Here is a 25368-nt window from a genome sequence, read left to right on the forward strand (position 1 = left end):
TTAGTTGAGTTGAGAAATTTTAAAGAATTTAAGTCATGCAAGAACGCAATTGCACGCGGAACAAAAAAATGCAAATTTAGCAGTGACAGTCTGAATTCCTTAAAATTTCAATTTTCCTTTTTTTCATGCAATTATTGTGGTCTAATAAGTATTTAAACACTTTCATAGTTCCAGCTTTTCTAAAATTCGTTGACATCTTTTTTTTCTTGACACCATTTATTACTAAAATCTGTGTTCAATTAATTTGAAAAACATTAAAAAATTCAACAAATATGTTAGAAGTAGGGGAAAAATAAAATTGATTTTGAATTACATTTTTCAGTAATGCGGCAGTTAGTATTGGAAAATATTTCAAAAATTTAGTTTCTTCCCTGACTGTAATGCATTTTTTACAGTGTATGGACGAAAATGTTTGGAATTAAATTTTTCAAAGCTTAGAAAATGTTTTATAGACAGATTTGTGTAAATTTAAATTCTCTTAAGTGTTAGAAATATGAAATAAAAGAGAAAATGATAACATTATGTAACCGATCTTAGAGATGATCGGGAAAAAATATGGAATCCTTAATATGTTTGCGAATCCTTTAAGAATTTCAGAACATGTGAAACTGATCAGTGCAAAAACATTTTCATCAAAAAAAAACAACAATTTTTGTTATTGTAAAACAGTGTAAAAATTGATATAAAAATTACCTATTTTTTTATTTTACATTTGTTTAAATGAACCAAGAGTGAAATAACTTTCAACTTGAGAATAATGCTTATGTAGCAATAAAACTGATGCATTCACTGTCCATTCAATCACTTTGAAATGGTCCATGAGTTCCACCGCAATATTCGCTGGCAGCGTAGTTTAATAGAACTTTCACGAGGTCGTAAGAAATATTTTTCACGATTTATGCCGTTTAGAAGTATTCGCATTGTTTAATTGACTTTTTTTTTGCAGTGGATTTTAGCACAATATTTTCGTTCATTTCTGAGCGAAATTTTTGGAAGAAAGAAATAAAAATCGAGATTATTTATCACTTGCAGCGTAATTCAAGTTATATTTATCAATTTCTTCGGGTATAACCTTTAACTTCAATTCTATCGCATTATCATTCTGTTTCTTTTTTCTTTTATTTTCAATTTCCGTTTAGATCTCGAACAAGTTAAGCTCATGATCAGAAAAAAAATTTCCTAGCAGGTTCACTCAAATTTTTCGTTTAAGTTTACCAATATTTAATGTTTTACCAAGTGAAAAAAAATAAGAATTGCTAATTAAATGTTGACATGACAATTTTACTGCTAAACTTACTAAACTTCGTGTAATATTTACTAACAGAAATTTAACAAATAACACAAATATACAATGGATTTGCTGAGACGTTATTTTTAATAGAATTTTTCCAACGGTGTAGTATCTTTACCGACCGAGCAAACTCACCCTGTTTTCGGAAAGGCTCTACATTTTTTCAACGATTTTCAGGATATAAATGCCTTTCCTGAATTCTGCGACAAAAGAGCGATGCACTCTCAAAATTTAAAGCCCTTCCGTTCGTTTGTTTTTTTCATGTAGGCAGAAAAAGAGTAAGCATGCTCGGTCGGTAAAGGTAGGAGTACTACATAGCCTTAAACTGGCATGTTTATTCAAGTCGAGTTGTAAAAAATCCTCGTCTCATCGTATGCAGCTCGGAATATTTTTACAATTGCAATCGGCACGATATTTTCATTTGAGACTTCATCTCTCTGATCAAACACTCACTATTACCTATGACTTTCATAATTTTCTGCAACGTTGAATCGTACTTTTTTTTATTAAAAATGTGCAAAATTCTTACTCTAGTAGCATGATTTGCATTTAAGCAATACCCGATTGCGAGGCGGACACGTAATAATTTATCAAATTCCTGCAACTCAGCATTAACAGCAAAATTCTGAGCAGTATTTTTTCGTAGAAAAAATTCAAAGAATTTAGAAAATTATTGCTTTTTTATACATGTATACATTAATAAATGATGATCACAAGTACTCTTGACATTTTATTTCTGTACGTTTTCAACGTTAGAACATTTTATTTGCGTAATTCTTTTTCTATTCAAATTTTCATTACCAGACGAAGAAATTTTTTTGTGTCTAGAAAAACAATTTGCGGAATGTTTGATATATTGTCGAATTATTGAAATCTTTAAAATTCCTCGGAAATACAATAATTTTTTTCTTTTATTGCTACCTTGAAGTCTATGATTTTCTATCTTTTATATCTGTGCAATGCAAATAAATTATACAATAGGCCTTACTGTTTCTCAACACAAAAATTCAATGGCTTATATCTGAAATAGTTTTTACCGGATTCAAGGCTTTTCTGTACTACATATTGGCAATCATCTTACGGTTTATAATATAAATAGAAAACTCAGCTATCGCGCAATATTTTCCCTCTACTTCCAGTACTATTTGGCCTGTTTGTTTGCAACGCAACGGTTTGAATTCTACTTGATGTCACCAAATCTGCAGACAGCGATACAAAAATTATTTTCCAACCGAAATTAATACTTCAATATTTGGGTGATTTGAAACGAAGTTTTCAAAAAATCACAATTACACACAAAATTTAAATGAAAAAAAATCATTACAGTTATGAATACTTTCGAATTCTCGATCTTTGAAGTAACTTCGCCAAATGGAAAGGTTCGCTGTAGGTGAGAATTTATTTATGGCTTACCAAAATGTAATGAGAAAAATTCGCGAATCTATTTCTGCCGAAAGTAAGACTACTTTGCTGCTCGATTGAATCTGGTGAGATGTTTTATCCTCCTAATACCGAAAGTATTATCAAACAGACTTCTGCAAACGGTTGAGTAGATTTCTAACTGATCATGAAGAGCGGCGATTCCATCGAGCAGTTACTGAATTATTCAGTAAAAACGCGCGACAGTTCGGCTCCGATTTTTCACCGTTTCGTCGCGGTAAAGAAAAATCGGATGTTGTAACTCGAAATATTCTCTGCGAAATTGCCCCAGCCATTCACGGGAATCCCAGCGCAATCGACGCCCAAGGCCGTTTGCATTTCAGCTGTAAAAACCATGGATTTGCTAAGCGATTGAAAAATGTCGACAGCAAGTAGCCCGTGACAGTTTTTTTTTTTTTATTTTTATTTTATTATTAATGAGTAGGTTTGAATAATGACGAGCTTCTGATTTCACGTCGAATCAAGGCAGAATTTCAATTACAAAATAATTAACGGTCCAGCGTGCATAACGCGTGCATTGCAGAATTAACGTTAAACTTTGATAAGTTTGCGATTTGAAGATCGAATGGATTTTTCTGTGTATTAGTGAATTAGAAGAACCTGGTAAAAAAACGGTTGGAAAAAAGTTTCGAAAGTTTTCGCTCAACTAATGTTACACTTTTTCTGTTACAGGTAAGAAAGAGTGAAAATTATTCGTCGTCCAGGTGACGTGAAATCCATCAAACGAACATGCTACTTGTCACAGAAACTTGAAGGTAATTTGCGATTGTTTATCTACTTATAACGTGTGATATCTAGAAGCGGAAATTCTCCTTGAAATGGCAGTATTTCAGAAAACTTAAGTCGTCGACGCGTGTCAAAGTTGAACTTATCCGTCGTCATTCCGTCCCAGAAGCAGGAAGTTTATCCAAGGTATCAATTTTTTGAAAGGTAAAAAACTACCTTTTACACAATGTTGAATATCTCGAAGATCGTAGATCAGATTTCTAATCTTCTACGACACCTCGATTTCAAAAAAAAAAACCGAATGAGCTGTCAAACGCTATCATATAAAGTTCCGTGCATTGCAGAGAGAAATTATAATCTCCATCCAACCGTTATGACTGCATTTCTTACGTGTTGATCGAATGGCGAATACATAATGTCGATCGATATATGAATTCAGGGATACCTCGATCTGTTACAATCTGCAATAATCTGATCAAATCTATAATTATCTAGTTAAAAACTAACCGAGTCTAAAATTGTGTGACTGAAAATTAACTCGATCCATCATAATAATATCGAAAAGTAACATAATCTTTAATAATCTGATAAAGAGTTAATCTAATCTTGAGTTATCTAGGTAAAATCTAACTTTATGCCTAGCTGTCCGATCTAATTCACGTAAATTGGGTTTCTACCAGAGGTAAATCACTGTCGAAATTGTGTAAATATTTCCATTTCCTAATAATCTCCAACATATATTGTCTTGCAATATCTGCAAGCTTACCCCGAAAATTTTGAGATACTCTCATCATTTGCAAAAATCTCTAGAAATATAAAAAAAATGTTTGCAACATTTCTAAAAATTCCCTGCAACATCTTCCATTATCTCCAAATATATTCTAAGATTACTTGCTTATTTTACACCAAACCTCTCGTGTGATCCCCCCTCCACTCAGGTTAATATATCAATCGTCTAATTGAAAGCTCACCTAATCTAGACATCATCTAATTAAGAGTTTATTTATTTTATAAATATTCTAATGGGAAGCTTACCTAATCTCTGATTATCCAATTATACGAGCTAACCGAATTTTTAATCTCCTATTAAAACATATAACATATATACATCTATCAATCAGCGAATCGGAACGTAACTTTACTTCCAACTACCTGATCGAAAGCTAACTTCATTCTCAATCACCTAATAAAAAGCTAAGCAAATCTTATTTACAATTACTTGAGTGAAAGCTGTGAATAAAATCTCGAGAATGCGTTCATCGTAATTTATTGACAATAGTTGATCTCAAAGCATTGCCTGCATATATATATATATGTATATATAGATTTGGATGAAGAATAATCAACGTTATCGATAAAAAGAACATAATAAAGAACGGTAAAAGTGTATCTTCTAACACCGATCGGCCCTAACGACGGCATCACAATTCGTCCTTGGCCATCCATCGTTCCTTTATGAAGTCAGAAGCCTTCTCAGCAATCATGATCGTCGGTGCGTTGGTATTGCCACTGGTGATAGTGGGCATAACAGAAGCATCTATAACCCGAAGATTCTGAACCCCATGAACTCTGAGCCAAGGATCGACAACAGATCGCTGATCATTACTAGGTCCCATCCTGGCAGTTCCTACGGGGTGATGAATCGTTCCCGAAATATGCCTCACACTGCATTCCCAGTACTCCTTCGTCTCAGGTTGGTAATCGGCGCAAGTTGGCACCTTCGTGTGATAAAACTTGATGTTATGTTCCTTGAAGACCGGTGTATCCTCGAGTGCCTTGACAAACTCGACGCTCTTAACTAACAGATCGATGTCACTTTGCTCGGCGAAGTAGTTTGCAAAAATCCTGACCGAATCGCCCGGCTCGGAGCTGCGCAGCCTGACCTCACCGACGCTCTTTGGGTTCAGTAGCGTCGTCAGAAGCTGCAGAGTGTCGCGTTGCTTCGCTTGCTCGACCACCTCTCGCCGAATTTCGTCGTTCAGACCAAACGCCTTTGCGAAAAATTCCGCCCTGCTAAGGTCGTGTCTTGGCAGGTACATCCCGTGAAACTGGACGCTCGGGTAAACTGACGCCCAGTTCAGCACGTCGATGAAACCGACGATGTCGACGCCCCCAACCGTCGACAATTCCCCCCTGCCGTGCATCAGGTACTCGTAAGCCGCATCCAGCAGCTTCATCGGTCTCGGCAAATTCGTATCGTTATTGTAGCTGATTCCCAACCCCAGCCAGGTCACGTGGTCTTGCAAGTTCTGCCCTACCGGCAGATCCACCTCCACCTTGATTCCCATCTCTTTGAGGTGTTCTCGAGGCCCAATTCCAGATACCATAAGGAGCTGTGGAGTCCCGATGCTTCCAGCTGAAATGATGACCTCTTTCTTGGCCTGGACAGTGACCTTCTGACCATTCTTTAACGTCACCTCAACCCCAGTCGCCTGATCATTCTCTAGAACGATTCTGTCGACATGCGCTCCTTTGACTACATGGAGGTTTGTTCTATCCTTGATGGGTCCGAGATAGGCCTTCGCGGTGTTCACCCTTTTTCCGTCCGCCAGAGTCCCGTGGGCTTTGGCGAAGCCGGTAAAGTGAGGACCGTTGAAAACGTCGGGAGTGGGAAGGCCGAGTTGCTGGACAGCCTGGAGCAGCAGATCCTGAATAGCGCTTTCGGAAAAGTTGAAGTTCCTGATGAGTAGAGGCCCATCTTGGCCGAAGAACCTGCTCGACCAAGGGACATCCGGTGGCATTTGCTGGGACTTCTTGAAGTACGGCAAGACCTCGTCGTGCGACCAGCCCTCGTTTCCAGCCGTGGCCCAGGCATCGAAGTCCCGCTTGTTTCCGGTCAGATATAACATTGCGCTTATCGTCGAGCTTCCACCTAGCGCTTTTCCCCTATGCCACGAGCATCGACCGTTTTTCATGCTCAGACAGGCCCCGGCTTGTGCTTCCAACTCGTTCTCCCAGTCCTCCGGGATCCCGAGCAGGTCCATCACCAGTGCTGGGACGTCGGTGCTAGCCGAAGGGTTTTCCCCAGCCTCTACTAGCAGCACTGACCATTCGCCGACTTCAGAAAGCCGCCTTGCTGCTACGGAACCCGCGCTTCCTCCCCCAACGATTATGAAGTCATAATGGATAGGCTCTGATGCTTTGGACAGGATATAAGTCGTTTGATCCGCCGGATACGGATCCTTGTTCAAAGAACACCGAGCCGACATCAGCGTCTGGATCAGCTGCAGGAACAGTGAACCTAGTGCGCCTTCTGTCGCTCCTGTGCATCCTTGCGCGAGGCACGACTCCATTTTAGTTCTTCTGCAAAAAGTAATGGCCTCTAATTGCTTGGAAATTAATTCATTGCCTAAAATAAGGTGGTGGAAAAAGTTGGTGAAAAATACAGGGAATGTTAAGACAATCATGATTCTGCACGATTATGGAAGGGACAATGAAACATTGTGTTTTTGGTTCAGAATTGAAAAGTACGGAAAATCTATTAAAACTATCCAACATGTATTTGGGTGGCTCATGTAAAACTTGCAATGGATCCGACACCATCTTCTTTTACCGAAAATGATAGTCTTTTATGAAACAGTTTCATTAGCCAGAACAAAATACTGGATAAAGGTTGATGACACTTACAGAAGACGGACGTTTGTCTCTGTTGTGTCTCGCACGATACTTTAGTGGAGTGAGGGTGTTTAATTGAAGATCAATCGTTAAGTCAAGATTTTAGAACCTAACTATATATTTACACGTTCAATATAAAATGTTTCTATACAAGATTGCGAGTTATGTATTCGTACTAGTTTATATATCGAACTCGTTATAGTATTGATGTTGATATTATCTATTGGTTTATTTGTTGAATTTGTCAGAGTCCGTAATAGTTGTTTATTAGATATATTGATAATTAGTTGACTTGATAGTTAGTTAAGTTCAAATATTTGGTTGGTATTTAAAATTGTTAGGTAGTTCTTATTGGCTTGAGGTGTTGATAGGAACTGTTGCTAGTTTGATTTCTCGATGAGAACTGACTGTTTTGAAAAAATAGAAGAAGGAATGTGAAGGAGTTTTAAGAAAATGTGAGGGGTGTAGGAGTTTACTGATTCGTCAATTTTTCCTATTGGTGTATTACTGTAATTGGTTGTATTACTTAAACAATACGCGATCCTTCCGGATTTTCGCGTACCTACTGTCCGGACAGGCCAGCATCCACATCTGGCAGTCAACTGAGTATCGTTAATTAGTAAAAACTCAGGGGTAATAAAATAGCAAAAACCCGCGCTGGAAGTTTCCTACGACGCTTCGACGGTTCAGTTCTTACTCGATATTAAGTTTATTGTTTAGGGTCGCAGTTTCTTCAGCGCCGTTTTGTATAGCCAGATGTGGGACTCCTGTCCTTTCCGGACAGCTCGATACAGCTTGGGATTCACCGTCCAAGGAAATCCCAGCCGTATAAAAATATAGTGATTAAAAATTGAAGAACAGACTAATTACATTAATTAAATTGTGTTGATACGCAACAATCTCGATAGTTTGCGATAAAATTAACTTGACTCTTATCCCGTTACACAAGCAGGCTTTTGTGTGTTTTGCTGCAACGTGAACAGTTTAATACACTGGACAAATTATTTAAACCATACAATCTATTTTCCTTTTGTCTTTGGAATAGCTTAGAATACAATCTGTATAATTTAGAAGTAAACACGATAAAAGATCTCTCGAGGTTGATGATGAAAGAATGAAATACTGACCTGGTCACTCTCAGTTGTAGAGAAGCTCTGTCGCGCACTGCCAAAGAATTTATGTAACGAACGCCCGAGGAAACAAGAGTCTGAATATCACCCCACTTCGATCATCAGTAAAACCTGTGCAAACTGGTATCACAACCCGCAGATTTTTTGCTTCGATATTAACCGCAAGTGCGTCGTCAGAGGCTTGTTTTACAAGTCGAGTAGTTTCCTGAAGAAGTTATGACAGATGCATATGTATATATGTATAATTATTGACCTACGCTTTTAATTGTAACATATTGCCAATTCATTCAAGTACTATCAAAGTTTTATCGAATCTTTCAATTTTTACCGACCAAAGAGTCGAATTCTTTATTTATATTTATCTTTGTTGAATGCTGCTAGGTACTATTGGTTTTATTTTTACTCTTTTTACGCGGTGATCAGAGTATCGATTCCACGAAGTAAAGTGCTGATGTCGATGGTTACCTGAGAACCTGATCTATCTGACTTACTGCTTACAATGTATCGATTACCAGTTGACGGTACATCAGAAAATGCACACCGAGCGAGGCATGCAGACATTCACGTATGAAAGTTAGTTTTATTATACATCGAAATTTTCTTCTTAGCTTATAATACAGAACCTTACTTTACAAAATATTCTAACCACAACTTGATTCCTTATTATTTGTAGAAAACACATTACAGTCATGTCAGTTCACCGTCACTAAATCGTACATTATCCTTCTTTTCCTTTCTCGAAAAAAAACCCGATAACCATTGTAAGAGCAAAGAAAAAAAAGAAGATCTCTCGCTTTTCCAAATTTCCGAAGATCTTGAGAGGATCGCCATATTGTAGCGATAAGACGAGAAACTCGTACCGGCAAACTAGAATTGCTCACTTCACCAACCAAGCGCCACGAATGAGGTCGGAAGCCTTTTCCGCGATCATGATGATGGCGGCGACGGGGTTGGAGTTGGGAACGACGGGAAAAATCGAGGCATCAGCAACGCGGATGTTCTTGACGCCGTGAACTCTTAGCTGAGGGTCGACAACAGCGCGGGCGTCACCGACCGGGCCCATCCTACAGGACCCAGACTGATGGTTTTCCGGGCCAGTCTGAACGCGGATGAGACAAGCCCAGTAGGCGTCGGACGCGAAGTAGTGCCTGGCGCACCATGGATGGGGTTTGGTGTTCAAGCGAAGGTCCCACTTTCGCAATGCTTTGGTCTTGGTCAGCTCGACGACCTTCTTGATACCCTCGACGAGGATCTTTGCGTCGACTTCGTTTTCGAAGTAGTTGGGGTACAGGAGTGGCGGGTCCAGTGGGTTCGAAGAGCGCAGCTTCATATTGCCTTTGGTTCGTGGACACACGACCGTTGGTCTGGCGACTATCTCTCGTCGTCCCGGACACGTGCTGATGCTGCCATCCGGACACTCCGTGTGAAGGCCGGTCCTAGGGCACTTTGAACTAAAACCGTCGAAGAAGACCTGCAGGTCGGGAACCCCAGCCGTCGAAAAGCTGCTCTCTAGGAACGCTGTCACCTGGGCAGTGATCGTCAAAAATTACAAATCACAAATACACAATTATATGACTTTCAAATCGTTCGAATAATTTATTTTACCGTCCTACATAGTTGATGGTTTTTTTATTTGACATATTATAGGTGTTCTTACCAATAGGATGCGGTTATATGTATGAGGCATTCCACATCAAACCGACCTACATATAACCCTTACCATCGACAATTTTTTTCTTATTTTCAAGTATGGTGTAGAATGTACAAAAAAATATCTTTCACTGGGTTTTAGATTTTTTGGACTACGGGTTTCATTTTTACTGCACGAAAAACACGAAAACCCAATTTCCGTATGAATAGCTCCAATTGATTGGCTTCAACATTTTCTCCTAAATTCTTTGTTAAAATACGAAAATTTTGAGACTAAGATGAAGTACTCCCATACTTTTGTAGACATCGCTATATATATGTCCGTAGAAAATAAACGTTACACTCAGGGATTGGTTTATATTAGAAAATTACAATTGAACCAAAATTTAATAGATACCTACTATTTAGAAATGTGGTTGAAATTTACTTTTCGCTATACTTGCAAAACACAAATGAATTCTGTCTTTCATCCCACCCCAATGACGTTCGCGTATGCATTTTTCAACCCCGAAATGGTAAAACCATTTTACAAGCGGTTGCGCGCGACTCGTTTCGACGAATGAGCGTGTTTGATATAGTTGCATACCGGGGGTTAGATTAGATTCGACTCCAGGTTCGGTGATTGAAGTTGGATGCGGGCGCAGCCGCGATGGGGGCAACTAGTGAAAAATAAAGAATGTAATCAGGTGATGCCCAATACTTTACCTGGGTCAGACCAGTGCTAGCTAAAGGCCCGCTTCGGGTGGCCAGAAACTCGTTGACTGCGCTGAGAGTGAGCGTTTCGTAGTGAGTGTCGTTGATGCTCATCTTTATACCGATGGAGACGTGATTGTGGAGGTTTTCTCCTACCGGAAGGTCCTTTACGGACTTTATTCCGAGCTTGGTGAGGTGCTCCTTGGGTCCGATTCCTGACGTCATCAGGATCTGTGGTGACCCGATAGCCCCGGCCGTCAGAATCACCTCTTTGTTACTCTTCATGACTCGCCGTATCCCGTTCTTATCGATGTACTCGACCCCGTACGCCCTTGCGGACCACTAGTTTATTTATTGATTTATTTATTTATTTATTTGTTTATTTGTTTATCCACGAGAAACCTTACAGTAAATATGGATATCCAAGAATTGGAAACTTAAAGAAGCAATTACATGATACACATACGGGAAGAAAAGTAAAAGGATGCTATAGTCAGTCTTCACTATCCGAGTAGAACATACTTGAACATATGTTACTCATTTTGACTATTCAAGATTCAGAAATTGCTTCAGCTAGCGCAATTCCTCATGCAACGCTGAGCAGAAATATCTAAAAACATTTTTGGTTCACACAAGAATATTGCGAGGAATATGTTCTCCTACGGTTTGTGGTTACTCAATTACAGGGATATGTTTTCTGCAATTACTGTTGCGTAAAGTAACCACGTGTTTGGATATTCGTGTTCAGTATTACACGCAGAACTACGCTAGCTGTGAATTTTATGAATCGACGATACATAGGCTCTGATAATAGTCAAAATAACTGACACTTGACGCGGCCAGTGAAGGCTGACTACAGCACCCTCAGGGGGTATTGCATACCAGTAGGCGCCTGAAAAGGTGGATGAATTTTGGAAATTCATATCTAGATAACCAATTATTCCATTCAATTTGAGTTTATCCTATGTTAAAAAGTAGATGGACTTTTTTTACTCTTGCTGCCCACTTCGTGGGAGATTTGATTGTTGACGTTTTGCTATAGTTTGTGTGTCTTTTCTACAGTTTTGCTCTAGTATACCTTCCTCAAGGTGGTCAAATTTAAAAAGTCGTATGTTTCGGATAAACAGTAGAATTTAAACTTCAATCTGTCGCCATTGTGTTAAAAGAAAAGCCAAACTGTTAGCACCGCAAAACATGTCATCGAGCGAAACAATTGACGTTGAACTTGTCAACGACAATCCTTCCCATCGTTTGATTTATATTGAGAAAAAAGTGTAAATGGCGCTTGATATCGATATATTCGAATAGAACAAGTCCTAATAGAATTGAATAATTGGTTATCGAGGTATAAATTCCCGAAATTCACCCATTCTTTCCACCATCCATTCTGTATTATGCATTCTTCATTCAACAAAGAGTAACAAAATATTGAGAAGACAACAAGGGTACCCTACGTCACAAATACTCAGTTACCTTGTCCACCAGGATTCGTGTCACATGTGCGTTGGTCAACACGTCCAGATTAGACCGCTGCGAGACGGGCCGTAAATAATACCGCGAAGTCGTTCCACGTAGACCGGCGCTCGTCATCATCGGGGCCACCATGAAGCCCGTCTGGTTGAAGCCACGGAGCCAGCCGGTTCGGTAGCCCAGCTCCTTTGCCGAGGTGAGCAGGTCGTCGGAGAAGTCCGGCTTGTGCGGAAAATAGTTGATGTGCAACGGGCCGCCGCTTCGCGTTCGCGCAAACGGCTCGGTCCGCACCATATCCGGATTCGCCGGCGCCTCCGCCCGCTCGAAGTAGTGCTGGATTTCGCTGTACGACCAACCGACGTTCCCCTCTCGCGCCCATTTGTTGTAAATCTCAGGGTGACCCCGAACGTACATCATGCCGTAGAGGCCCCCGGTGCCCGACACCATCTTGCCTCGTGGCCAAGCACAGACTCCACCGCTTTCTGCGAATATCAAGTTTCCGTTGGGCGGAAATTTGAGGTTACGAGGACAGATCGTGTTCGAGGTGTTGGGTTCTGACCGATTCAGGGGCACGCGTATTTGGCTTAACCTTTAGACGGTCGGGATTTGAGAATTAAAATCGAACTTGAAAAGTGCAGAAATTAGTGTCTGGTAACATGTATCAACAATATACAAAGTTCATATCACAAGGCGAGCCGATATATCGGTTTTCCTGTACTCTAGAGGTAAACACGACATCTGATGGTAATCGCCTGATACGTCGGTAAGCCGGTCGGTAAAATCGTACGCCAACATTTTGAGTGGGTTGAACATTACATGACGGTGATCGTTAAAGAGGTTATTTTTCAATTTTGATTGTCCCACCTCCTAAATCGGTTCCAAATAATTTAAAAGTAATCTCCTAATTTTTTCAGATTTTTACCTCAAGTCTAACCCCTTCCGCCAACAGGATGGATTTCCCCATTTAAAACACACGTGTTTCGGATACATTACCGGTATATATTTTATTGTAAGAGTAATAATGTTCAAAAAAATCTGTAACTGTGAAGTTATAGTGTGCATAAGTGCTTCTATCTGAGACAAAATCCACATTATCATAAGATGCAATCTAGACGAAATGCACTTCCTCTAAATAAAAAAAAGTCAGATTTCGAGGGTGTGCAATTCGTCGAGATTGCATGTTCTGATGACGTGAATGTTTCCTCGGATAGTAGCACTAATGTCCACTATAGCCAGTGACAGATTTTTTTGAACACTATTACTCTTACACTAAAATATATACTGAAAATATGGCCGAAACACATTACATTCTAAATGGGGAAATCCATCCAGTTGGCGGCAGGGGTTAGAGTTAAGTTAAAAATCTGACAAAATTTAGGAATTATTTTGTAATTATTTGGAGCCGATTTGGGGGGATGAGATGGTCGAAATTAAAAAATGAGTTTTTTAAAGACCACCCTAGTATTATACACTGCCAGTCCGTGAGTTTCCGGAAATACCGTGTGTAATGTCCGACCTACTCGATATGTCGGTGCACGATCTTACCGACTGGTTTACCGTCGTATCAGATGGTTCTCATCGCATTTCGTGTTTGGTGCAAATACACGTCACCGAAACCGGTCAGCATCTAACACTTGAGTGTATAGATAACGAAATAATAAAGTTAATACTCGAGGAAGGATATTTCTTCAACCTAACTTTGAAAGCTTGTTCTTGAAATTTAAAGTTTTCCCATTTGAGTAACATTGGTGGAGAGTTAAATTCCTTAGAATTTCATGATTTGAATTATTGTTGCGAAGTCAATAGTTGAGTCACTGGAGGCGTTTGACCACAAATTAGCAGACCTCAATTGCGCACTTTCGATTAACACACATCGTACTCCTTAGAATTTAGTCCAAACATTTGCCCAACCTGCATGCTGTCAGAAAAGTCTGAGCTTGAACATATTTCAGTTCGAAGGGACAAGTCGTTTGGTGACCGTGTTCCATATTAATTGAAGATACGGAAAATGTTTTGGTGATAATTAATGATTGAAGATTAATTTTCATGTACAATTGACTTTCAAGGCTTATAACTCACGAACCCTTGAAGTTACAAAACTTGGTCTGCAGATATTTTTCTAGAAAATCGAATTGCTTTGACAATTTGTGATTTTTTGTTTTCAAGTCAATAGCTTAGCTGCCAAAGGCGTTTAAAAATGAATCGTTACACGAAATTGATTTTTGAAGTTTGTAACTTTTGCCGCGTTTGAACTACGGACTTCGCGCTTACAAAACAATTTTGTGGAGAGTTGAATTTTTTTTGTAATGCTTTCAGGATCAAATCAGTATCATTTAATACGGCTGAGTGGTTACAATTGAAAACAAATTATTTACTTTCCGTATTCACTATGTAAATTGGGAGACTTAGAATGAAATACTGACACAAAAACTGTTCAGAAAAACCAGCACTGTTATTTGCGCCACGATTCTAAAGAGGAATGAAAAAGTGTCTCTCATATGAAATACAAGTGAATCAGAATGACCGAATTTGAATGCCACAAGCTGAGATCCGAACAATTTGAGAAGAACTTTTATAATTAAGACGTAAAAAATGATTGAAATCTAGTATTCGTGTATCGAACCTAATATTTGGGTTCATTTTGATTGCTAACCAAATGCCCACAAATCGTTTGGAAAACATTCAAGAGATGTCAATCATAGTTCAATTCTAATTGTTGAATAGGGTGTCTGCTGCACTCTACATTTATCAAACTGTTTTACTAACTACGGAGACAACTGTAGCAACAATACATGTCAAGTAATCTGTGCAAATCTCTCCAGCGATCAAAATGAGTTCAAAAACATCAATATTGAATGAAAAACGTCAGAGTTCAGTAATTTTTAACGTTCAAATTATAAACTTAATTCTCAAACTGTTGAAATACCTGAGCTTTCGTTATTCAAATTGCTCAGAATTATTTCCATTTCATATCAGAGTTGCTGTTTCATTAATGTTCACTATCATTGGCAGAAATAACACAGTCGGAGATTTTTTTACGATTTTTTCTCTACTCATTTTCGACACAAGAAACAGTCTTTAGCTTGGCTTATCAAAGCTCACCCAAGCAAGCTGTCGGGTGTGGCTGCGTTGGTTCCGTTAAGAATTTCCAGTCCAACGATGAGTTGATCGCGTTGAAGGCAAGCCCTGGGAAAGCCGTCATCGTCGGTTCCTCAGGTCCTGCTTCAATGAGGAGCACCCTCCACCACGGATAGTCGCTTAATCTCCTGGCTAAAACCGGTCCAGCGACGCCAGCACCGACGATGATAAAATCGTACCTGAATCAAATTATCAGCATCACGTCACGTTCTGTGCATAAAACTGATAAGTAGGTGTATATATATAATTTTACCTCGCTATTAGTCCTCTTACTCGACCAATAACCAATCAAGCATAGTTCGAAACCATTGAAAATTATCGCGTGAACTTGTTAACGTCAATTGAACTGATTTTGAGAATGTACGAGTTTTTCGAGGATTGGAGTAAAGAGAGGCACAACTAAAGGAAATGGGAAAAACCGATGATTATGCTTAAAAAAGCTTTTTGATACTCGGACTCCTATGATTCACTCATAAGCAACGGAAATATTTCATTTTTTGAGCTGCAAACAAATAATCTTCAGTCACAATCATTTTTAAAGGGATTTTTGATTCGACTTATGCGGGGGCGTCACTTAGTCTAAGTTTCCGCTACAGACCAGTCAAAATGGAAAAATTGAAGTTCAGAGGTTGTAGTTGGATTGAATTTTGATAAGTTTTATCAGAAAACTATGCTATCGGTATAGCTAATTTTGGTTGTAAATGAGTTTTGCACAAATCACCTGATATAGATATTTTATAGTATTTATATATTTTAAAATAGAGCATTAGTTTGTTAACTGCAACCGAACGAATTTTACATGCGTTGTTTTTGCGGCACTTCGAAGAGCTGAATGAAAATTCAAATTTGACACATGGTGTAGTTTTATCGTCTACAAAAAGGCAAAATAGTACGATGCCTGACAAACTTTCAATGACTAAGTTCTTTCCACTCGAATTCATTGGTCTTTTGCGTTTCTTCATATAAAGTGGATATCTTTTGGGCCCAATTCAACTGGATTTACTTCAACTATACTTTTTCAGTACTTAAGGTGCTTGTAAAGACGCGTTGTAGATCTCGAAAACGCGGGGATGCAAAACTCCTATACCGCTTAAGCGATTAGAGTGAAACTTGGGCAGTTAATGCCTTATTTTGGCAAAAAGTGAAGCATTTTTTTACTTTTTCAAAATTTGGAAAAAAATTTTACAAATTGGTTACCACCCACAGAAATTGGCCAAATTTTCACAGTCGCACTGAATGGATCGAAATCTCCCGTATGATGCCACTCGGCGGTGATGAAACACACATTTGGAGCCCAGTCCCATGAGATTTGTTGGTGAAATGACGAAATGGCACCTGATCTGATTTTCGATGACGAAGTACGCCGATATCTCATTTTGGCGACATTTGTTACCGACCTTTCATGCATGCCGGTAATTTTTTACCGACATTACACGCATAAATTACCGGCATGCGCGTAATGTCGGTAACAAACGTCGCCAAAATGAGATATCGGCGTACTTCGTCATCGAAAATCAGATCAGGTGCCATTTCGTCATTTCACCAACAAATCTCATGGGACTGGGCTCCAAATGTGTGTTTCATCACCGCCGAGTGGCATCATACGGGAGATTTCGATCCATTCAGTGCAACTGTGAAAATTTGGCCAATTTCTGTGGGTGGTAACCAATCTGTAAAATTTTTTTCCAAATTTTCAAAAACTAAAAAGACGCTCCACTTTTTACCAAAATAAGGCATCAACTGCCCAAGTATCACTCTAATCGCTTGAGCGGTATAGGAGTTTTGCAGCCCCGCGTTTCCGAGGTGTACAAATGCCTCTTTTTAAGCACCTTAATTTGTGATTATTTCGGTTAGACACAGTGTTGACTCTACTGTTATGGTAACATCCACCATTCTATCCTCCATGTTTCTCTGAGCCATCGCATGCATGGTGTCTCTAATGAAACGCTAATCACGATCTTCGCAGAAGCATGGTTTAGCTTGGTTTAAAAATAACCGAGGTCCTCAGACTAACTGTGTCATCACTCTTGCTTACCATTGGCCATCCGGTAGCTCCGATTTTCCGGCCCGTCGACAAGGGTCGGCTATGTCGCATCTGGACATCATCAAGCTCTGAATCAGTATCATGAATGACGCCGTACTGCCGCAAGCTGAGTTGAGGTAGGCGGTATCCTCGAATTTGCACTGGCAACATCCACTGGAAGGACCGCTACTCGGATTCGCGAACTCCTCGGCTGCTCTCGGCTTTGCCGTCGTCTGCAGAACATCGAAATCAATCAAACGCATTAAATTTGACTGGATCAGTGCTGACCAGACTGTCTGCAATAAGTCCCAAAACTCATGTGTATAATATACGCTGACCCATCTATTTTTGGTCACTTTTTTGGAACCAAAGCTTAAATCTGGTTTCGGTCCAGATATGTTACAGTGCGCACTAAAATACGAAAATCGTTAAAATTTTAGGACCTTAGATCATACCGCTTACGAAAAACTCAGTGATCAATTTTGCTATGTTTTTGAATCCAACATTTATCTTTTGATTCTTAGCCCTTCCTGTGGTCAGAAGAGAAACATGATCGTGGTGTGTTTTTTCATGTGAAAAAATCCAATATTTCCGAATATCAAATCAATTTAGAAGTGCACATCCTGAGAGACTGTCAAGAAACGCACCCTCTCGGCATTTTTAGTTCTGTAGTTAACGTGTTCTGACACCCAGACTGGTATTGAGGAAGAGAATCACCAACACAGCTACATAGATCGACACCAGATAGTATTAATAATAGCTAGCAGCAACCGCTAACCTAGCGAAATAAGTCTCTAAAAATAAAAATAAATCCTTTTCCCCCTTCGGCATCAGCAGCAGCAACGCTCAGCGAACTGGTTTTGGTATAAATCCAACGGCTGATCACGGCTGGTCAGTACATCCCAGACATAGCCCAAAAGTGGTCTTTGGATGCAAAAAATAAGGAATAGAGGGTAATTTCAGGGTTGGTAGTGCCTCCGGAGTCTAATCTCGATTGGCGACCTCTTATCGTCATCAGGGTCGCCGCCATCTTGGATAACGCGTTTCATTCTATACATATATCGCGTACCGTTTACTTTGCGATAAAATGTGTTGATACCTTTTTTATACATTATACTATTTCTATTTCTATTCTAACATATACAAATTGCAGCCAGATTTAATTTTTCACCTGAAAAGGTGAGTGAATATTTTTGTGGTGGGGGTTCGCCCGTATAACAGAAATTCTTGAGAGGTTTTCCGATCTTTTACTAACAAAGAGAAATGCTTCAACACTTGCATTAGCAGAATTTGATCCTTGGACTTCGCTAACGGAAACTTTATTAAAAAAAAATCTGCCTTTCACATGTGCAAAAAGTATAATAATTGAGTATTCAAAAATAATCAAGTCATAACTTTTAATTCCTATTAAAAACGGTAATTTCAAAAGTTGATATCCAATTGAACATCGCTTGTTTTCAATATATATTGATAAACTTGAGTATGAGTAACGTCACACGATATCTTTTTTTTCAAGCTCTTGAATCTACTCCAACTTTATTTCAAACGAAAAAAATATGCCAAATTGTTTTTCCCTAATTTGATAAAAAGAAAAAAAATTAAATTAAAAAATGTCACGAATCCTCCTCGTTCAAACTGTGAAACCTAAACTTATAGTCTTTAATCACATTCCGGACAAAGTGTGTCAAGTAATTCAATTACAGTTTAAACCGTGAGAATTCGGAGTTCCTCTTTTTTAGCCAGCGGGAAAATGGTGGACGCTTAGCACGTTTTCTCGACTTTTTTAACTATCAGCTGTCTCATAAACCACCGCGTCTAGCGTAAAATCGTCAATCTAGGTCAGTTCGGTAATTTGTATCTATCAATTCTGAAGAGGATTCCACGCTTAATTTCAACTTGCGACGATGAATCGTAGATCTAAAATTCAAAAGTAGCACTTCCTTATGGATTACCCATATTTCTAACCGAATATTTTTACGGGAGATGGGAAATTTTTTTGTTCTTCAATCTTTGATTCTAGGGTCTTCGCTGAAAAAACCAATAAAACACTCATTTCCATAATTGTGAACGTCAAGTGTAATTTTCCTTGAATACAGATGTTTTCAAAAATTTTCTCACGCGTCAGAAGAATATTTGTTCAAACTAATGTCAAGGAGTTTCAAATGATTCTTAAGAGATTTCACGCAATTTAAAACGGCTTCAAACTTATTTCATTGAGTTTCAACTGATTTGAAAATGGTTTTAAGTGATTTGCAGTAGTTTTGAGCCATTTTAAATGATTTCAAACCATGTCAAAATAGTTTGGGGATATTCTAAACGATTCGATCTGATTTTAAACAATTGCTGAGTGATTTGAAACGAATTGCAGTGATTGCATGCGACGTTCACGCGATTAGAAAGAAAAGTGGTTTGTGATTTCATCAAGCAAATAGTCTCTCGTTTCTTCCGTCATCTGCCTTATTTCTTGGCGATTCGACTAAACGACGCGCGATTAAAACTTGATGAAAACTGATTCTGTTTCATTCTGCGATGAAGTATCTCAACAGAAATACTTTCAATCCTAATCCCCGATTTAACTTGTTTTGTCTACTTTGTACGAACCATGTTTGAGTTCATTGCCCTTCCATAATCCGCGACAATGAGCCAAAAGCAAATAAATATACGACCGACTCTGTAATTGAGACAAAAGACGAAATATCGACTATTGGTCATTCCCAATTGTTAAGTAACTGCGCTTTCCATCTGTCTATAACGTTTCCGGCATGTCTCAACTCGCACTTTGAATGTCTCGCTTTAATTCGTCTGCTATTTCTTCTTCGACCTCAAATTTCTTGGTTTAATTCTCCTGGGAACAAGGCGTGATTTAGTTGCCATAAACGCGTTTAACCCTCGCTATAAAAACTAGGAAAATTCTACAGAAAGCATTATTACACCGCCATAAAATGATCTTTCCATTTTTCTTAAGTTGATTAAAATATATCATGTATTGTCGTTAGTTCCGTTTTCAAACCTCGAGTATTATTCTGACGAAGTAAAAAACGAATTAAAAATTCGTCAAGAATTTATCACATACATGCATTAACTATGGACTGGTATTTTTTAGCGATCGTTTTTACTCTCCGTTGAAGTTTGCTTTTTTAAAATTAAACGATTGGATCACGTGAGAATTATCGGCAAAAAAACTATCAACGAATGTTTCGTTTTTCAAACATCTGTTGTTGTATGCTTGCTCGTTTGAAACTTATGGAAGTCTTTGTTGATTATTACAAAAATGTACAAATTTAAGTTATTTTTAATTCCGGAGTGTAATTCCCAGCTTCGAAAATTTGGATCAATAACTCGTAGAATTAATATAATGACAAACATTTTCTAATGCTTTGTCCTAGTTAAGAAGAAAACTGTGTAATTGAGCGGTAAGTGTGTCAAACCTGAGGTCATGTGCTTCTTTGTAATCATTCATTAAAGTGTTCGTTGAATCAATCAAACTCTTTGGTAACTAAAATTGCGGATTAATAGTAGTCGCTAATCGGTTTTGAAAGGAAACTGAAAGAAACTATGATTAATTTTTTTCCGCTTGGAATTCTTGTCTTTATTTAATGACGTTTTGATATTGGAATTGGTCGTCAATAAGATTAACAAAAAATGCTCAAAACTTAATTTCCATTAGGTTTTCCTGATGAGAAAACAACGAGCAGAATCGACGGTCACTTTTAACGAATCAGGACTCCGCAGATTGCAACAAGTCTCGCAACTGTTTTTGGACAGTTTAATTTGCCGTATTGACAATTCGTAATCTATCCATTAATTGGCTATTTCTTAAATGATTGGGGACGGTAACAATAATTGAAATTAAATGACTGTGACAAACAAGAACAAATTCAAAACCTTGACCGACTAATTTTTCTGCCAAACAGTCTTATCCACATCATTGATGTCGTTTTAATGATTATCAACTGCCAACGATCGACACATCGAAACACAAAGTCTGTAACGTTGTTAAACAACTGATTTGGTCCTTGTCACAGCAAAATTTCTACGTCAATTACAAATATAAGATTGTAAACGTAAGACTGAAAAGGCTGTTGAGGTATTGAGGAATTCGAATGTACAGATAATTAACAAATTGCCAAGTATGACGAATCTTTTTAGACAGAATTCGAAAAGTGGATATATCAGTACCGAGTTCAGAACATAACGAAGCAAAATTTGTATTCTATTACTATCGTAACGAAATTCAGTTTCAACTAGTATTCAGCTTGTACAAACAAATTTTGTGATAACGAAACGCGCTATATGGGAATCCCTAATCAGTCGCTAAATACTGACAAAGTCGGAGACAATTTGCGATAACGATTGAACTGACTGGAAGGATTGACTAATTGGGGTTATCAGCACCAATCTGACTTCTTTTACAGATTAACGCAATTTGTAGTCATTTTGTTGGGGACATTTATCCGTAATCCGTAACTTCACTGACAGATTTTTACCTATCACGTTTCTATCGCATAACATTCAATTTCCAACGACTCTACTGACACTGATTTTCCTCATCAGATAGCAATATTGAATTAATAATAGAAAAAAAAATCTGTTTCACTGGGGAGTGAAAATAATCGAAACAATCAGATTCCTAATCACAGTAAAGCAATTCGATGTGAAAACTGGATACATAAGCTCTGGTTATAAATTAAACATTGGTGCAAACTGCAAAGTAAACAAAATTTATGAAATTTAACAATACAGTAACGTGCCATTATCTTTAGTCGAATAAAAATTATCTTGCATTAATTTCACGTAATTTTTATTTTGACCAAAGCACCATATCACCGAGTTTAAAGTGATGATTCTATCACTCAGGAGAAGGAAACACTGTGAGATTATACGAGTTATTGAACTTGTCCGCGAGACAAGATAGTTTGACGTTCCTTTATAAATTCATTGCATCAGAATACTGTGCATACAATTTCGGTAATAAAAGTTGCTCCTTTTGATTCTTGTTATACTGTGATAAGAAATGATGAAACCTAATTTGTGAACAAGATATTCCATTATCATCGCACGTTTTATTACAGATAAAATGTTCTTCTGTTCGGAGTAATAAAATCTCTCTGACGGTGGAAGGCAACTTGTTCTTTATAAAATGATAACATAGAGAATGTTTTGTGCATTGTCGATTAGTCTAAAACGAAGAATACGATTGTTATAAAATAGAATAATAAGTCATAATTCTCAACGCTGATTATGATAGTAATATCTCTTGGGTGCAAAAGGTGATAAATCTTCTCCTACTGACGATGTGCAAATTATTAGTAAAAGTCTGAATAATAATCCTCGTACTTTCACTACGGAAGTATTACACACTCTTGCACAACGTAAGTACATGCGTTTCTGCATTGCTTTGAACTAAGAACCAACCTCAATTATCGCAGTATCAAACCAAGCAGTTGAAAAATAATCAGAGCATGGACGGAGGAAAGACGATAAAAACAAAAACGACAAGTGAGCAATTATTTTAAAACTTTGAAAGTAAGTAAACAACTTACTTCGTATCGAATGGCCGTAGTGAATCCAAAGCCGATGATAATCCATTGCAGAAAGTAGACGAGGAAGACTTTTAGCCCCATATTCTTACGTCCTAGAAAGGTCGTGATGGCACGTCTAGAGTTCAACAGACTGTGGCTCCAAGCTTAGCTGGCTCTTTAAGTCTTCGAAGATGATTAAACCACTTCCTCCATGTCTAACGATTACGTTTTGACGCAGTTCAAATACCACGAAATTGTGGAGAACCCGAGTCACATCTGCGGTCACACGATACATGCACTTAATCTCGTCAATGATTTCACCCTACTGCAGTAATTGACGGATGAATGAAGTGACCTTTCACAATATTAACTGCATTGCTGATACTTAAGTACCGTCTGCAGCTGAATTCCCCGCTGCATCTGCCGGACCTTCGATGATGATAGTAATGCCGATTAACTGAGAATCGCCAATCACAAATACCCGCCATTCACGACGGCGGTCATCACACACTGCGGCTATCGAACGTCACTCTTGAACCCAAGATCTGGCGACGCCGAGGCCTTCTGTACGAAAATACTCGAGGAAAGAGGAGAGTCTGTCAGACGAACGTGGGCTTCTCCGAAACTCCCCCTTCAGTGCAGCAGTGATGAAGTCATCCGACTGCCGGCGCTGCAGCTGTATTCAATTTTTACCTCCTTTTCTCTTGACTTTTTTTCCTTCAGTATACTTCTTCTTATTCTTCTTCTCCTTTCCGTCCGTATTTCTCCTGAGGTTAACCGTCGGCTTCGTGTTCTTGCCTGACGACAGGAATGATCTTTTCTCTAAGGATGTGTCAGGTGTACAGTCTTGTCGAAAACGTGTCGAAGTGGAAAAATTGAGGTTAAAAGGTTAGATCAAAGTTTGTTTACATTCACGCGAATCTGATTAACGTACTGCACACTGATTCCAGAGTTCCAGATGATTCGATTTTAAGTCGAAGGTTTGTACAAGTTAGGTAAAAATCATTTATATTGTTGTTAAAAGATTTGCAGCATACACGTCCTTATGATTGAACCAATCGTGAGCCTTTGGTTTGCGGATCGAGAATTGAGGGAGAGGTGGAAAAAACTCAAAAAAGGAATATAAATTTGCGGAATGCAAGTACAGTGAAATAAAATGCAGCCTGACACTTGTGTGCGAAGTACATTGACTGGAAAGATGTAATTGGAAAGGGTCTACCTCGGGAAAGTTAGCGACTGACGAGCACATGGGTATACGTTGTAAATTACTGTAGACTGCAGAAACGCAACTCAAGTTACGTGCCGTGACAGTTTACTTTCATCAAAGATCCTTACAATTAGTGCGGAAAATAATCGAAAGCCGTAAATTTCGTTCGGAATCGTTCAAGGAGTAATAATCTAAGTCGGGTTACATAATCGAGCGTAGACAGTAGAACATGGAATAAACATAACCTATTAAAGAGATCCAGCTCTGGATAATATTTTTTGCAGCTTCAAGGGGCCAAGTGGGCTAAATATTGGTCGGTAATTCTCATAAATCGCAGTATTTTTCGCTAACTGAAGACCTTGTTGTAAGTGGCCGGTCGATAATAGTAGATTCACTGTCACTACCCGATAACACGAAATCGAAAAAAGCAGAACATTTTGGTCGATATGTCGGTCAGCTGGCACTACAAATCGCGTACTTTTATGCTGCAATCGTTAATGTCGGTAAGTTACCATCCGATTCTTGTAGCATAATTCCCCATAAGGCTTGCTTCTGTATTAGAATATGGTTCCTCGATAGTGCTGCATACCTATAGTCTGTTCAATTTCTACGAATGACGAGTAATTTTTATCGCAAATGAATTTCGCCAAATCACCTGATGCATATATTTTATAAGGTCAATACATTTCGAATCAAAGCATCAGTTTGTTATATTTTATATGAGTTATGTTTTGGTCATTTGCACAGCTGAATAACAAATCAAGCCAAGGCATTTTTTAGATAATTCAATTCTAAGAAAAGTCAGTAACGATCTACTCAAATTGGGTATACGGTATACATTCATCATTTACAAAAAACACATTTATTTTCATACCTGATTTTTTTTTTTTCATTTATTTTAAAACACAAATTATTAATTCCCGAGCTCTTTCCATTCATATCCGTTACTTTTTTTGGTTGCTCCATATTAAGACAAAATCGTTTTCACTCTATTTTAGTATTTATTTCCTAGTTCTTCCATTTACTTATTATTTTTGCTATATACTCCGTACCCCGATGGATTCTTAAATTAACAGGAAAACGGATCTGTAGTAAAGTAAATAATTTAGGAAAAAATTTGAATATACTGTAACTGACCGTCATTTTTGGAAACAGATACAATAAATGTTCGTTTTTCGCAAATATTTTAGTTCAGTACCGGCCCACAAAAATCAAACTTTTTTTAGTTACAAAAACTTCAAAATAGTATAACGATGTCCAAAATACTGTTGATAACGAAGCTCTTTGTATGGAAGCGCTGTTTTTTTCCGATGATGTGGTGACATCGTTTTGACCCAATTCAATTTGATTAGCCTCAGTTGTACTTGTTCATTTTTCATTTCGCAAATCTTTACTTTGGACCTTGTTTTGACCAGTCAGACGGCAAATCTAAAAAAATCCTCATAGTCCAGTCGAAATGTACG

General features: G+C 38.3%; 3 protein-coding genes across 3 annotated transcripts in view; 1 reads left to right on the forward strand and 2 right to left on the reverse strand.

Moving 5' to 3' along the window:
- The window catches only part of LOC124416725 (flotillin-2), a 403676-nt gene that overhangs the window by 162715 nt on the left and 215593 nt on the right, over window positions 1-25368 (forward strand). The window lies entirely within an intron of this gene.
- Window positions 4761-7098, reverse strand: LOC124416716 (glucose dehydrogenase [FAD, quinone]-like). Its single transcript, XM_046897977.1, has 2 exons — window positions 7085-7098; window positions 4761-6757 (listed from the first exon to the last, which is right to left on the reverse strand). The coding sequence occupies exon 2, from the start codon at window positions 6748-6750 to the stop codon at window positions 4879-4881; it is 1872 nt and encodes a 623-aa protein (XP_046753933.1). The 5' UTR covers window positions 6751-6757; window positions 7085-7098; the 3' UTR covers window positions 4761-4878.
- Window positions 8774-23561, reverse strand: LOC124416711 (glucose dehydrogenase [FAD, quinone]-like). Its single transcript, XM_046897971.1, has 6 exons — window positions 22720-23561; window positions 17189-17409; window positions 15118-15332; window positions 12019-12497; window positions 10558-10887; window positions 8774-9727 (listed from the first exon to the last, which is right to left on the reverse strand). The coding sequence occupies exons 1-6, from the start codon at window positions 22798-22800 to the stop codon at window positions 9080-9082; spliced, it is 1974 nt and encodes a 657-aa protein (XP_046753927.1). The 5' UTR covers window positions 22801-23561; the 3' UTR covers window positions 8774-9079.

The sequence above is a fragment of the Diprion similis genome, chromosome 3 (genome assembly GCF_021155765.1).
Source record: "Diprion similis isolate iyDipSimi1 chromosome 3, iyDipSimi1.1, whole genome shotgun sequence".
In the NCBI taxonomy this organism is placed as follows: Eukaryota; Metazoa; Arthropoda; class Insecta; order Hymenoptera; family Diprionidae; genus Diprion; species Diprion similis.

Bases quoted from the DNA above. Each gene is read 5' to 3' on its own strand.
- LOC124416716 (XM_046897977.1), bottom strand. From the start codon at position 6,750: ATGGAGTCGTGCCTCGCGCAAGGATGCACAGGAGCGACAGAAGGCGCA.
- LOC124416711 (XM_046897971.1), bottom strand. From the start codon at position 22,800: ATGGGGCTAAAAGTCTTCCTCGTCTACTTTCTGCAATGGATTATCATC. The intron at 17,410-22,719 runs GTAAGTTGTTTA...GATGTTCTGCAG, and splicing joins CTACGGCCATTCGATACGAA to ACGACGGCAAAGCCGAGAGC. The intron at 12,498-15,117 runs GTGAGCTTTGAT...TGATATTCGCAG, and splicing joins ACACCCGACAGCTTGCTTGG to AAAGCGGTGGAGTCTGTGCT.